The following is a 15,441-nucleotide window of genomic DNA, read 5'->3' on the forward strand; positions in this document are numbered from 1 at the left end:
ATCCTATGGAATCCCAGGATTTGTAGTTTTGTGGGGCACCAGCCTTCTTGGGCAGAGAAGGCTACAGACCTTGGAGGGAAAAAACCTACAGATCACAGGATACCATAGGATGGAGCCAGAGCACTTAAAGCGGTGCCACACTTCATTATTTCCACAGTGCAGACGCACCCTTTGCTTCAACTCTCCACCTCTGTATCCCAGCAGTTTCTGAAAGGAGGAAATGATGTCATTTAACAGCGTCGCATCATTTTTAAAGGAAATTTCCAGGAATGCTAAGGATTGAGGGCAAGAATGTCCTTTTTTCCCTCCAAGTTTAATTCTAAAACAAAGGAATTCAGCTCTAAAAATTTAATTTTAAAACAGGGAGAGAGAAAAGAAAAGGGAAGGGAAGAGACCTGAGCAAAACGATCAGCATCACTGTTTCAGCTCTAACCTTTTGCAACAGTTTCAACAGGAAACTCCTTGCAGAAAAGTGAAACAGAGTAAACCAGCCCTTGCTCTGTTGCCAGTAGAAGGGAGGGACTTCAGTGACGTCATCAAAAACGTACCGTGACGTGAGTGAAGCCATTCCCTTTTGCTGGCAAGCAACATTGCATTCCCTTGGCAAAGGAAAAAAGATGAGGAGTTGCAAGCAGCCTTTGCACAGCTGAACGTAAGTCTTTAGGCATGGCAATACTTTTGGGATCTCCATGCCTCTCTGCTTAAATTATGCAAGCCTTAATGGATATGGGATGTCAGCAGACTCCTTTTTCTTTCTTAACGTTTTCAACTTGCCCTGGGATTGCAGTATTAAATCCATTGTACAACGAAGAGCTGTAGACATTCAAGTCTGAATGTAGTCCTTGAGCATGTGCAGCGTGCTCTCCAAAATCATATACATGTGGGAATAGGCTCACCAACTGAAAGGTCCTTCACTCTTCTGGGTAGCTGTAAAAAATTATGCAGAGAGAGAAAAAAGGTTTTTTAAGAAACAGATCAAACAGTGATCAGAATGGAGGCTGCAGCCAAGAAATCATAAAAAGACTAGGAATGGGAAAGGCAGCTCTGAAAGAACTAGACAAGGTCTTAAAGTGTAAATGCTAGACAAAGACTAGCTAAGAACTAGACAAGATGCTAAGAAGTAAAAGACTAGACAAGATGCTAAAGAATAAATGCTAGACAAAGACTAGGCAAATGTAAATGCTAGACAAAGACTTAGACAAAGACTAGACAAGAACTAGACAAGATCCTAAAGAGCAAAAGACTGGACAAGATCCTAAAGAGTAAATGATGAAGAGTAAAGGCTTAATGCCGAACATAAAGAAAACAAAAATAATGACTGCAGAGGACCTATGTACATTCAAACTAGACAATGAGGAAATTGTAATAGTAAAAGGGTTACCATACGTTGGATCAAAATCATCGATCAGAAAGGAGACTGCAGCCAAGAAATCAGAAGAAGGCTAGGAATGGGGAGGGCAGCTATGAAAGAACTAGAAAAGATCCCAAAGTGTAAAGATACAATGGAACCTAGCCTTACGTGGGGGATCCGTTCTGGATCCCCCGTGTAAGGTGAATTCTGCCTATGCTTGAGCCCCATTCAAGTGAATGGGGCTTGTGCGTGCAGTGGTGCGTGGGCGCGCCACTGGTGCATGCCCCATTCATCTGAATGGGATGTGCCGCCCCGTGCGCTCCCGCCGCGCACGCTTAAATCCATGTATAGTGCGCCCCTCGTATAACACGGGCGCACTGGTATATATAAAAAGGCAAGGTTAGTCCCTTAACATGAATGTCTAGTTATAACTGACTGTAGGGGCCTGTGCTCATCTCTGTTACTAAGCCAAAGAGCCAGTGTTGTCCAGAGATGAATCTATTGGCCATGTGGCCAGCATGACTCCACCAAATGCTGTTACCCTCCCACCAAAGTGATACCTATCTATCAACTTGCATTTGCATGCGTTCGAACTGCTAGGTTGGCAGAAGCTAGGACTAGTGACAGGAGCTCACCCCATCATGCAGCACTCAGGCCTTGAACTGCCATCCTTTCGATCTTCCCATTGTCAGAATTGACATCTTAACCACTAAGCCACCACATCCCTAAAGATGTACAACTGAACACTAAAGTTAGAATCATCCAAACCATTCTGTTCCCTATTACCATGTATGGATGTGAGAACTGGACAATGAAGGAAGTGGATAAAAAGAAAATCAACTCATTTGAGATGTGGTGCTAGAGAAAAGTGCTGAGATCCTAGAACGGTTCAAGCTAGAAATTTCCCTGGAAGCCAAGATGGTTAAGTTGAGGTTGTCGTACTTTGGCCACATCATGAGAAGGCAGAGCTCATTGGAAAAGACAGTACAGTTATCCCTCCATATGTACGGCTTTGATATTTGCGGATTTGATTATTCACGGATTTGATTAATATGTTCTCTCTAGGAATATCTAGGTCCTCCAGTGCAACTCTATGGTCAACTTTAACTAAAAGTTGCACTGAAGGACCTCTACTAGGCCTTTGTAGCTCCTCCAGCACCATTCTATGATCAGTGTAGGTTGGACATTGACCACAGGGTTGCACTGGAGGACCTAGAGAGTCCTAGAGAGGTATCCTCTCAGGTAAAAACATTGTGTTTTTGTTATTTGTGGTTTTTCCATATTCATCGGGGTCTTGTGCCCCTTACCCTAGCAAATATGGTGGGATGACTGTAATGCTAGGAAAGGTAGAAGGTAGCAGAAAGAGAGGAAGACCACAAGCCAGATAGATAGACTCAATTGGGGAGATCACAGGCATGAATCTACAAGACTTAAGCAGAGTGGGGGAGGCCAATGGGTCTTGGAGATGTCTCATCCACAGGGTCACCATGAGTCAAGGTTGACTTGAAGGCAGTTACCAACAACAATTGTAGTACAATTATTTTAAAAAGATGTTGTTTTGAAAAAGAAAGCAAAATATAGTGTTATGTGAGAGAAACATGCTGCTCTCCTTGGGGACACTTCTTTATACATTTTAAAACAAAAAATTAAATAAGCTTTAATATAATGTTTACTCCTTCACAAGAAAAAGGTACCGTATATACTCAACTATAAGCCAAAAAATTTATGCCCCAAAATGGACTCCAAAATCATGAGTAGACTTATATATGGGGCAATAAATTAATGCTTATAAATTTCATGAAAGAAGAAGTGCCCACCTTCCTCTGTAGCCTTGTAACGGCTCCCTGTTTGAAGCCCAGCGCGCTCTCCTCCCTCTGTGTGTGTGTGTTGTTGTTTTCCCACTCAGCCTTCCCGCGTAGCCAGAGCTAACAAGCTGCTGCTGTGAAAAGGGACACAAACACACAGAAAGTATGCCCTGGCTTGTACCTCATTTTGCCTGGAAATCTTGGGGGTGAAAGGCAGAGAGAGAGTGGGGTCTGTCCTCCTTTTTGCAAGCTATGAGCCTTGGGAGTGCTGGGATGAAAGGCAGAGAGAGAGAGAAAGGCCTGTCCTCCTTTTTGCAAGCCCTGATCCTTGGGAGTACTGGGGGCGGAGAGCAGAGAAAGAGTGGGGTCTGTCCTCCTTTTTGCAAGCTATGAGCCTTGGGAGTGCTGGGATGAAAGGCAGAGAGAGAGAGAAAGGCCTGTCCTCCTTTTTGCAAGCCCTGATCCTTGGGAGTACTGGGATGAAAGGCAGAGAGAGAGAGAGAGAGAGAGAGAGAGAGAGAGAGAGAAAGGTCTGTCCTCCTTTTTGCAAGACCTGATCCTTGGGAGTCCTGGGATGAAAGGCAGAGAAAGAGTGGGGTCTGTCCTCCTTTTTGCAAGCCCTCATCCTTGGAGATGCTTTTGGCAAGGGGAAGAGTGTGTGCGTGCGTGCCAAGGTTTGTTTCCCCTTTTCCATGCCAAGACTGATGCTTGGGAGAGGCCCAGAGATGGAGATAAAGGGAAGGAAGTGGTGCTTTGTTTCCTCCTTTAGATCTTTTGTAATATCCTCCAGTGTTTGACTCTCGACTTATCCACGGGTCATATCAAAAACCATGATATTGGATCCAAAAACTGCCCTCGACTTATACATGAGTATATACGGTACACACTTTATAGGAAGTTTTGGGGAAGGGAAAACTTCATTCATTTCCTAGACTGGGACACACCCTGGGCATTAAAAATTAAATCCATATTTGGTCACTTTTCAACTAAGAGTTGGCAACAGTTATCAGAGGATTTGTGGTGGGTATCGCAGACTGTTAAAAAGACAAAGAAATAAGTCCTAGAGTAAATCAGTCTTAAACTCTCCCTAGAAGCCAAGATGACTAAACCAAGACTATCAGACTTTGGCCATATCATAAGAAGGCATGACTCACTTACCTTGGTAAGGTAAAAGGCAGTAGGTAAAGAGGAAGACTGCATTACAGATGAGTAAACTGATGCGTACAACTCTGTAGACCAGGGTTCAATTCTTGGCTCAGCCATGGAAACCCACTGTGTGACCTTGATCAAGTCCCATCCTCTCAGTCTCAGAAGATGGCAAACTGTCTTTGAACAAATCTTGCCAAGAAAACCTAAGGTTCGTCTTAGGGTCACCATAAGTCAGAAATGGCTTGAAGGCACACAACAACAGCAGCAACAACAACAACAACACTCAGTCAGTAAAGCCACAGCCCTGTGTCTGCAAGACCTGAGCCAGTTGATATCAGGGTGACTTGGAGGTCTCTCATTCACAGGGCAACATAAGTCAGAGTTGCACTGACAACTGTAAACAGAACAACTAAACTAACCTGCCTTCTGTCTTTTAGAGGAATAATACTATGAATGGATGGAAATGTTGGGGATATATTTAGGAAGACAGTCCAATCCTTCAGAAAAGTTGGGAGATGCTAGAATGGCCAGAATGGTGTAGTGGTTTGAGTGTTGGATTAGGATTTCAGGAGACTAGGATTTGAATTTCTGCTTGGCTATGAAATCCACTGGGTGGCCTTTGGCAAGTCATACTCTCTCAGCCTCAGGGGAAGGCAAGGACAAACGCACTCTGAATAAATTCTGCCAAGAAACCCCTGTGATTGGTTTGTCATAGGGTTGCCATAAGTCATAAATGACTTGAAGGCACCCAACATCAACATCAACAAAATACTGGCCACAAAAAGACACTTCTTTTGGATATCTAAATTATATTTTTAAATGTTTGGCAGACATTTTTAGTTAATTGCAATGCTAGAAATTAGGGGACTGAAGGAAATTTTATGGTGAGCGGAATCCCTGGTTGAGAAATCCAGCAATAACTGGGAGTCAAGTTTGGGCACCACTGCTTTGAAATATTTTTTAAACATGTGTTTGTTGTATGAAGAATTTTTGATGCTTGTTTTATTCATTTTTAAATAAGATTTACAACTTTAACAGTAATTTACATAGCTGCTGTCACATTTGAATAACCTACTTCATGACTGAGAATTTATCCACATTGCACAGTTACAGCAGTTTGAAACCTTTTTAATTGCCATAGTTCTGTATTATGAAATCCTGGGATTTGTAGTCTGAGCTACTTAGAATTCTCTAGTGCTCTCTTCTGAACTACACCATTTACAAGACTACAAATGGATGGAGCCATGATATACAAAGTGATTCTAAAACTATATAATTGTGTAGTATAAACATACCAGTATTAGACTGCTTTTATTGCCTTCTGGTAGTAAGGTTAGGAATCCTAGAGCCCTTACTGCTTCTTTTGTGACCACCACAACTTTCCTGAAGCTCCCTCCCCCAGAAAATAATTGGTTTTAAACTGCTAACTCCTACTCATGGAGTGGCAATTGTGCATTAAAACAAATTGTAGGACTCTCCAACCTAGCTTACACAGGTACCATCCTCATTTTCCAAGTGCTCTGCAATCAACCAGTTCAGATTTCTGGTAAGAATAATTTGTTGGATATGGAGGTTAGTATGAGAAAGGTGGACCTACCAGGTTTGGCAAGTGATTTCCATGTCAGCAGCCACTATTTTGTTGATAATATTAAGCATCTTATATAGTTTCTTTAAAGTTCTGACTGAAACCTGGAGAAGATTCACTACTCCACTGAAACCTGGAGCAGATTCACTACTCCAGTGATGTGGAACCTTTCACTGGGTCCTGTCCACTTACGGCTCTTGCCCTGCACACATTACAGACTTGTGCCTGGCTTTGGTTTTGTCCACTGCTGGCCAGTGCTCCCCAATAGATGAATCTTGAAACAGTATAAAAAGTTCCCTATTCTGGTTAAATTGTACATGCTTTCGATCTGTTTTTCTTGCAAAGTTTTACTTATTTACTTTTTTACATTAATTGTGTGTTGTAGTTCAGATGTAATTTACCACATTAATAAATTAGGATTGGTAGAAGATTAGAAATACTTTTAATTAGCAATTAATTAATTTTTTGATTGACTTTATCCAGCTGCTAGGAAATTATGGATGTAGTCCTCATTTTCATGCACAGTTCCCCATCCAGCATGGAAGCATGGATCTATATAAATGCATTTAAGCATGGATATACACTAAGGATGAGTGTCCATGGAGGGCTCACTAGTCACACCCACCCCATTTTACACCCCCAGACCTTTGCAAGCCACACCCACCCCTTTTTACAAAACCTGAAGTGGCCACTGAAAACTCTTTTAGATCCCTAAAAGCAGCTCCCCAAATATCCTTAAAATTGCATCTTTCGAGACATCCAGTGGCCTGACTCCTCATGTGGGGCTTTGGTGAACCATCTACAGACACAATTCCCATTGTTGTTCTGCACCTACAATGTTTCTTAGGTAGATCTATGCCTTTTTATGTGATAATGCTTCTGTATAACATGGAGCTGTGATGAGAAGGATATTTTACTTAAGTTTGTTATTCTGTCCTGTACTGGAGACTCAGTGTGTTTAACTTAAAAATTCACATTATCCACTTATTTTCAGGTGTTGTTTACCAGGATATTTTCCTCCTAGGTGGCAAGAATCTTGAAAAATGTCATTACAATTAGGGATGCTGCCAGGATGGGAACTGTATCTTTACATCTTCCTTTCTTTTGGCTTTCATTTTTATTCTTTCTATGAAGTCTTCCAGACCTCTCGAGGTAAGTCTCTTTTGCAGCCGCTTTCTCTTTGGGTACTGATTATTTTGCTGGCTTTTGTAGTTCTCAGTGTATTGACTTAAATAGTATGTCTTAATGGGGTTCTTTCTAACAGGCCCCAGCAGGGCATCCCACAGAGGCTTTTTGCCTGAAGCTTGTGGGTACCCTTTCTTTGTGTGAGCTGAAAGCTGCAGAGGGGATGTGGAAGGTACAAGCTGTGCTTCTCCTTTTAATAAAAATGTAATTCCAGGTTTCTACATTAGCTTAGTGAGAAACTACTAGAAGTAGAAACTTGGCATTTACCATACTTTTTTTTTAATAAGAAGAGAAACTAAACACCCCTGAAGGTTGGCTTACTAATGGTTTCAAGGGAATAACAATGAAAATTTGTTTTTGTGTGTAATGGAAAGCTCAGAATGTACATGCCTTAATAGTATTTCTGAGTAATGCCATTAAGGGCACAAAATGAAATTCAGCAGTGTCTGTCTACCAGCAGAAGGGGCATAGATGGTGGAACACATCCCCCTTTGCTCTCTCAAATTTGCTCCACATTGTTTGGGGACTCTCTGAAGCAGATCTGAGGGCTGCAGGAAGAAAGGAAGAGTCATTGTGTGAGTGGAAGTCTGTTCATACCCAAGAGTTTAAAAAGTTAGGATATTCTGAACTAAGGGCCCAAACAGAATTGATCTCAGGTTTCTTTTTAAATGTTAATGTAATCATGGAGAGACTCTGAATTCTTTTTCTCACATCTTTTCCCAATATAATTCCTTTTCCCACAGAAATACACAAATAGTTAACATCAGGGACAGCCAGCATGGCATAGTGGTTTGAGTATTGCATAGGATTCCAGGAGACCTAAGCTCAAAACCCCCACTTGGCCATGAAAACCCACTGGGTGGCCTTGGACAAGTCACAAGTCACAATCTCAGCCTCAGAGGAAAGCAGTGGAAACCCCACTGAAAAAAATCTTGCCAAGAAAACTGTGATAGGGTCACCATAAGTCAGAAACAACTTGGAGGCACACAACAAAAACAACAGGTTAATGTCAAAATAGTTGAAGATTTTGTATATTTTGGCTCAGTAATAAATCAAAATGAAGAGTATTGTTAAAAATCAGAAGACTTGGGAGGGCAGTCAAGAAGGAACTAGATAAGGTCCTCAATTGTAAAGATATATCAAGATCAGAATAATTCAGACCATACTATTCTTAGCCTCTTCAAAAGGTGAACAGGGAAGAAATGTGATATGAATAAAATCAGCTCAATTGAACTGTGGTGCTGGAGGAAAGTTCTACGGATAATACGGACTGTTCAAAAGACAAATAAATAGGTTGGAGAGCAAACTAAGCTTAAACTTTTCCAAGAAGCCAAAATGACTAAACTGAGGGTATAATACTTTGGACATGTGTCTCATTGGAAAAGGCAATAATAGTATAGCTGAAGCTTATGGGAGAAATGGAAGACCACGTTACAGATGGATTGACTCTGAAAAGGAAGCCATGGCTCTGAGTTTACAAGACCTCATCAAGGTCATTTGAGGACCAGAGCTATTGCAAATCTCTCATTTGTAGGGTCACCATAAGTCGAAGCTGACTTGATGACAAAAAGCAACAATTAATTGAGCCAGTTACAGGCAAGATATGACACCCTTGTTATGACAACTTCACTGGGGTGGTCAGGCAGAATTCAAAGGGCTAGTTATGACCCATAAAGTCCCACCCAGTTTGGGGCTAGGCCATCTGAAAGGATGTGTTCTCCCATACAATCCTGTTTGAGCATAGATCTCTCAGATCTTCATGGGAGGACTCTTGCCTTTGAAGCTATTGCCTTTGGAGACATATTTGGTAGATGATGTTGGTCTACAACCTGTTCTTCAAACTCAATCCGAGAAACATATAAGCTGTTTTTATATGATATGAATCTTAAATAAGGGACGGAGAACTTTTGATGTTCTTGAATTGTAATTCCCAGATTCGCTCACTATTTGGAATGAGTCCCAAATGCATGTCACAGACAGTATTGCTCAGTATCGCCTGCTGGGAAGTGTGAGACTCATGTCCTGCCCCTTGGCTTCTCATAGGATATCACACAGTGTGAAAAGAATGCTGGACCAGATAGGCCTTTGGGCTGATCTAATGTTCTTATAACACAGTGTGCTCACCTCTGCCTTAGATAAGCATAGTTGTTAAAATGTTTCTTTTCTCATCCACTTTCTCAGAGGCCTTTTTATCAGGGCTGAGGAGTAGGCGTAGGCATAAGGAGAAAGGAGTAAGAGGTTTTTACAGGAGTAGGAATAAGGAGCAACAAAATATATTTGTTACTCCTTATTCCTGCTATTATATTGTACATGCAAACACACACAAAAAAACAATTTTATTATATTGCACTGGGGGGGACTGGGACTGGGAGGCAAAGAGTGACACTTACACCCACACCCACCCACACACACATCCCAGCCTTGGGGGAGTAGGAGTAAGGAGTAAAAGAGTAAGAGGTTTTTACAGGAGTAGGAGTAACATTAAGAAAAAATGTCTTACTCTGGAGTAGGACAAGGAGTAACCTCCAAAATCACCATGCCCCAAACCTGTTTTTTATGCATTTATTTTCTCTGATAAGATGTTCCTTTATGATTTAGTTAACTGTTCCGCAAAAGCTTAGGATATAATAAATGTAAGGTGCTACAAAACTCTTGGTGAGTTTCATAGTGGTTATTGCTTTACTTCAATGATTTTTAAAGAATTTCTTCGTTGTTTACCAGTTCATTGCTCAGAATTCCTGGAAGAACTGAATGGGCCATTTACTGTCCACTTTGCTGTTAAAAATCACAATTTACAGGGGACTCAGTGGACCTATGTTCCCTGTTTAATTTCCACCCATTGGAGCCTCATGCAGTCCAATAGATGAGTCACACAGCTTTGCTTTTAAATGTTGTCCTCCTCCTCCTCATGTTGTCTGTAGGAGAGGTTGGGGAATCTAGGCACAATGGTATGGAATAAAGACAAACTTGTGTGAGGAACTTAGTTTAATAGCATGAAGGGATTACCAGTTTTCCAGTTAGCTTCATCTGAAATCTTGCCTGTTCCATGATATGGCTAGCTAGACAGTCAGAGGTGAGGGGCTTCAATGTGTAGCTGAGCTGATGAGGATGGGAAGAAGGTTTGAGATTTGTTAGGTACTGGGAAACATTTTGGAAGAAGCCAAGCATTTACAGAAAGAAAAGAGCACCACTAAAAACAAAATGGATTTAACTTGTTAGTGCTAATTATGGGGGGAAAAATAACAAAGCAATTTTGAAGCTGAACTTTAGGGAAAAATGAACAGGAGCTTGGCAGTCTCTTTATAAAAAGATGCAAAGGAATCACGTAGCACTCCTGAGAATGAGAGAAAGAAATTTGCAGCCTTCATAGACTAACTGTGTTTCATTCGATGCATGGAGTAAAGCCTCCCTGGACAGACATTTATATCAACAGATGGGAGTGAGAGTGTGAATATTAATAGAAATGCAAAACAAGGTATAGTAATGGGATGATATGCAGGTGCTGTGATGGGGTTACAAGTTTAGTTTCAAAAATGGTCATAAAGAGTAAATAGAGGACAAAGGTGGAAGATGGAATCTACAACTCAAGATGAGAGGTAAACATATGAAAGGACAGAAAAGGACTTACTGAGAGTGGTGTAAAGTAATGTATTTTGAGGCAATAAACTGAAATACTAAAATAAAATAAAATAAATCCTGAGCTGTGGAAACAAGATTCTACTTTTAAAGAAAAGGGTAAAAGAGGGCGGCCTGGACACATAGTAGGGTTGCCTGGGGGCGGAGCGACCGCACACCCTGCAACTCTACCATGTGACGTAAGCGCCATGTGTTGTCTGCATGGCGTTGCACATCGCTTACATCGCACTAAGAACCCAGAAATTCCGGGTTCTTTTTGCGCCGCAGTGATTGTGCGCCATTTGGGGGCTGCGCTGTCCATGAGGAGCAAAAACGGGCGCTGGCAGACCACCATTTCTTGGCGGTCTGTCCCATGCCAGAATTATATAAAACTGTCAGTATTATGGTACAATGCCTTCACAGAACTCTATTGTGATTGCATTTCTCCTGTCATAATGCCTTCCAACAAATATGTGGTGCATATTCACTGTATTATGTACAGTTGTGGTTGCTACTTCTTGAAAAAGGAGAGAGGTGGAGAAGGTGAAGAAAAAGGCTTTATAAAAGGCTTGTCTCTGTTACTGAGAACAGGTGTTTTACACAAGGGTTCTTCCTTTTACAGCAAAACTAGTCCTGCAGTATAACCTTACTGCTGCTCTATTCCAGATTTCAGTACCTTAGCTGTCTCAGAAAGCATCCGCACTGCAGAAATAATCCAGTGTGATACCACTTTAACTGCTGTGGCTCAGTGCTATGGAATTCTGGGAACTGTAGTTTTGGGAGACATTGAGCCTTCTCTGCCAGAGAGCTCTGGTGCCACAACAGATAACAATTCCCAGAATTCCATAGCATTGAGCCATGGCAGTTACAGTGCTGTCAAACTGGATTATTTCTGCAATGCGGATGCAGCCTCAGTGAATTACTCGACAAAGTTGTGGTCCATGGGCTGGATGTGATCCCAGCAGCCACAAGGTTCTCCCAGGGTCCTTTCCTCCTACAAATGCTTTATAGGGAGGGTGTGGTACACTTTCTCCACATCTTTGCTCTCTTTTCTATAGAAAGTGATCTGGAAGTTGATGTGGGTGTTTGTGGGGTAGGATGGGGTAGTAGGAACAGGAGAGGGATGAATTTCCACAGTCTCCCAGAAAGTCAGTAATCCCAACAGTTGCCCATTCTGACCTAAACACATACACTAATATAAGATTTGAGCATTCCAGTTGAAATCCTGCCTTGTGTACATTCAATTTTCTGCACTCCTCAGCCACTTTTAAACAAGCTTTTCTTTAACAGTTAAAATGTGATGATTCTCATCAAATGAACCTAAAGAACTTTTGGCTACGTATGATACATTATCATTATCTGTTGTAAAAACATTTTTAGTTGGACTCATAATTTAACAGTCTAATCGTTAACTGTCTTGTTGGAATAAATTGCCATGTTCTGTTTTTTCCACAAGAGGGAGGTAGCAAAACAGACTTTAAAAATGTTGGCAATGCAACAACCAATGTATAACAGGTGAAACAATAAGGAGATTGAATTAACCAAACATCTTAACATTTTACTGTTTTTTGTCCTGCAGTTGTTGTTGCCACATTTAATGTTTATAAATGCAAATAAAATAAAGGCTTGGCTGAGAAATATGCTGTAAATCCTGGATTTTTAACATTCAAATGTGCCTAATGGGTATGCACATTTAGGATTTTTTTTTTTTTCCAAATGGTGTAAATTCAAACCTTGGGAATTTTGAGAGACTTTTTGTGGCTAGCTGAAACCCACCCACACCCCCTCAATGTAATATAAAGAAAGTGAAAACAAGATTTTATTAAGGAATGTGCCTTAAAAATATGTGTTCAGGGTGGTCAGACATCCTTCTTTACCAGGACATGCCCTACTTTTCAACCTTTTGTCCAGGAGGATTTCCAAAATGTCCTCCATTTTGAGCATAGCTAATAGGCCCATTGAGTAGTACCACGTTTGCTGTTCCCCTTTGAGGAATGCACCTACTTGGCAGCTTTTTCTTGCTGCAAATAGAAGCAAAAGATGGATAGAATGGGATAAATAATAATAAAACAAAAAGAATAAAAGAATAACAAAATACTGTCTATGTCATATAGCTGTAGGTAAACCATATGAAATGAATTTAGGTTTATATTAGCTTTTTTGCTTTTGATTTGTAATGCCTTAAATTTTTCTTGAAATGTCCTACATTTTGCGGTGCCTTGTCCTCCTTTAAGGTTATGATATCTGATCATCCTGTACATGGTTAGTAATTAAAGTAGGTGGTAAATGTCTCTGGTAACATAAGAGATCTTTTTGCTTTTGCCATACGGAAAATTCTTGAAATATGTACCATTGTATATTGTAATGCTGTTAAAAAAAAGTTCTAATGATATTTACTGGAGCAATATGCCAGGTTGAGGATCTGATAATGTGTACCCAGAGGTGGTTTTAGTAGTTTCTTCCTCTGAAATATAGCCCACAGCACCTGGTATTCGTTGGTGATCTCCCCTCTGAGTATCAACCAGGTCTGTTCTTGCTTGCCTGAAATATGACCTACAGCACAGGAGACTCAGAAGTCATAAATGAAATTGTTGTGAGACTGGTTTCTAATATTTATTCTTCCAGATAGCTGGCTATGCCTGCTCTATTATGGCCCCATCCTTTTCAGCATTATCCTTCCATATGATCTAGCATTTCTGTTCGATGGAACCTGTCCAAAATGTCAATTTAAGCTATTCCGAGAGGTATAGCTTTAAAAGATACTATACATTTCCCAGCAGTGTGGAATCCAAATTTTTGATGTAGATATAGAAATAAACATATTCTTGTTGACAAATATTTGACGTTAGGGGGACCAATACATTTCAAAATTCAGATCATATTAGCCAGTTCTCATTGTTAAATGAGGTGAACATTATTGTGCCGTTAGAAACAAATACAGAGGAATGTTTGTATCTATGTGCTTTCAAGTAGCCAGTCAACATATGGGACCCCATCGATTGGCAGCTTGGCAAGGAATACTCGGAAGTGATTTTGCCAGTTTCTTTCTCTGAAATATAGTGTACAGTGCCTGGTATTCATTGGTGAATTCCCATCCAAATTATAACCAGGGCTGACTTTGTTTAGCTTCCAAGATCAGGCAGGATCTGGTGCCTTTAGGATATTTAGGAATATGTAAGCTTTATTTTGTAAATGTCTGACATGTACCAGAAAGCATGTTGCGCTCTGTCAGGAGAATGAGGCTGAAGCCTCAGCAGATGTTGAGAGATGGCAGTAAGGTGCTGGAGGTGAGAGACAAAGAATCCTGTAAGAATTTAAAGGCATAGTTCCAAAACACACTGTAGAAACAATCCAGTTTGCGATCTCTTTTACTGCTGTGGCTCAGTGCTAGGGCATTCTGGGAACTTTAGTTTTGTGAAACATTTAGCCTTCTCTGCCAGAGAACTCTGTACCACAATAAACTACAATTCCCAGAATTCCCTACCCCTGACCCAGGATAGTTAAAGCGGTGTCAAAGGGGATTATTTCTGCAATAAAAATAAAACAAATTAATGTGTTTTGGAACATAGCCATGTTAGTCTGGAAAATCAGTACGCAAAGGGAACTGACAGTACCTTTGAGATGAAAGGGAGCTTGTATCACCTTTGAGACTAACTGAAAGGAAGATGTTGGTAGCATGAGTTTTCGTAGACTTGACCCTACTTTCCCAGATGCATTTGGTGGTGTGGAAAGCCCAGGGACAAACGTGTAGTAGTCTGAGTGTGAGAATGTCCATAAAGATACAAAACTTTGTGGGTATTGATGTTCTGCCATTTCTCTTTCCAGTCTTGTATAGTAGTTGTTTTGTTCAAGGACCGCTGCTCTGAGGTCCAAGTTGGAATTGAAGTGTTCTGCAACAAGTTTTTGTATTTTCTCATTCCTAATGTCTGATTTATGTCCATTTATCCTCTGGCCTGCTTGTCCAGTGTTGCATGCTCCAATGTGGAATGTGGTTTTTTGTACATAGTAGGGGTGAAGGTGTCATCTTGTTCTTGAGCTTGCTGTTGTCCCTGATCTCTATACAATTTGGAAACTAAATGCTGGAGTAGGTCACATTAGGATATGCAAGTCATTTGCATTCCTATGATGATACATATAGAGTACAATAGGTCAGTATATGTGTCTTTGAATAGTTTTTAATCACCCTAAACATTTTAAAGCAGTATTTCTTTTTATTTTCCATATCACAGAAAGGATTGACTATGAACGCAGTTTGCAACAGTTGGCAATGAAGAACTACACAAAGAGACAGCATAATTAGAGATTAAATTAGGGAGATGTGTACAATTTCTTTTGACCTCTACTAGCTGGTGATGTTGTCCTGGCTACAAATATTTTTTCATCCAATCCATTTGGGGCACCAATAGGGAAGCCTTCATTGCTGTAACAAATAATGGTTTCCTTTGCTTTCAAAGGTTGCTGGTTCTGGATCTGCTGGGTCACCAGGTTAAACAGAAAACAAGGACATTTCTCAGAGATGATGATATTTCCTGAGATTTATCTTGGGTGTCACAAAGTGAAAAGAAAAACTCATTCTCTTGAGAGATGAATTTTTTTCAGGTAGATATTAAGAATCCCCTTAGAAAAGCAGAGGTGATAAATCAAGAGTTTAGCTTTTCACTCCAATAGCAACCCCTTCCTTCATCAAAGCCCAATTAGTTGCTTGAATCTCTGAGGCAGCCACTTCAGTGTGATTCCAAAATGGGTTTTGA

General features: G+C 40.7%; 1 protein-coding gene across 1 annotated transcript in view; it reads left to right on the forward strand.

Moving 5' to 3' along the window:
* Positions 1-604: 604 nt before the first annotated feature.
* HHAT (hedgehog acyltransferase) overlaps positions 605-15,441 on the forward strand; it is a 271,581-nt gene continuing 256,744 nt past the window's right edge. Inside the window, exons 1-2 of the mRNA XM_089528314.1 lie at positions 605-652; positions 6,915-7,042. Coding sequence (XP_089384440.1) covers positions 6,934-7,042 — 109 coding nt within the window. The 5' untranslated portion in view covers positions 605-652; positions 6,915-6,933. The remainder of the gene's footprint in view (positions 653-6,914; positions 7,043-15,441) is intronic.

Source organism: Sceloporus occidentalis, unplaced genomic scaffold, assembly GCF_023333645.1.
Source record: "Sceloporus occidentalis isolate IW3139 unplaced genomic scaffold, rSceOcc1.0.p SCAF_6, whole genome shotgun sequence".
In the NCBI taxonomy this organism is placed as follows: Eukaryota; Metazoa; Chordata; class Lepidosauria; order Squamata; family Phrynosomatidae; genus Sceloporus; species Sceloporus occidentalis.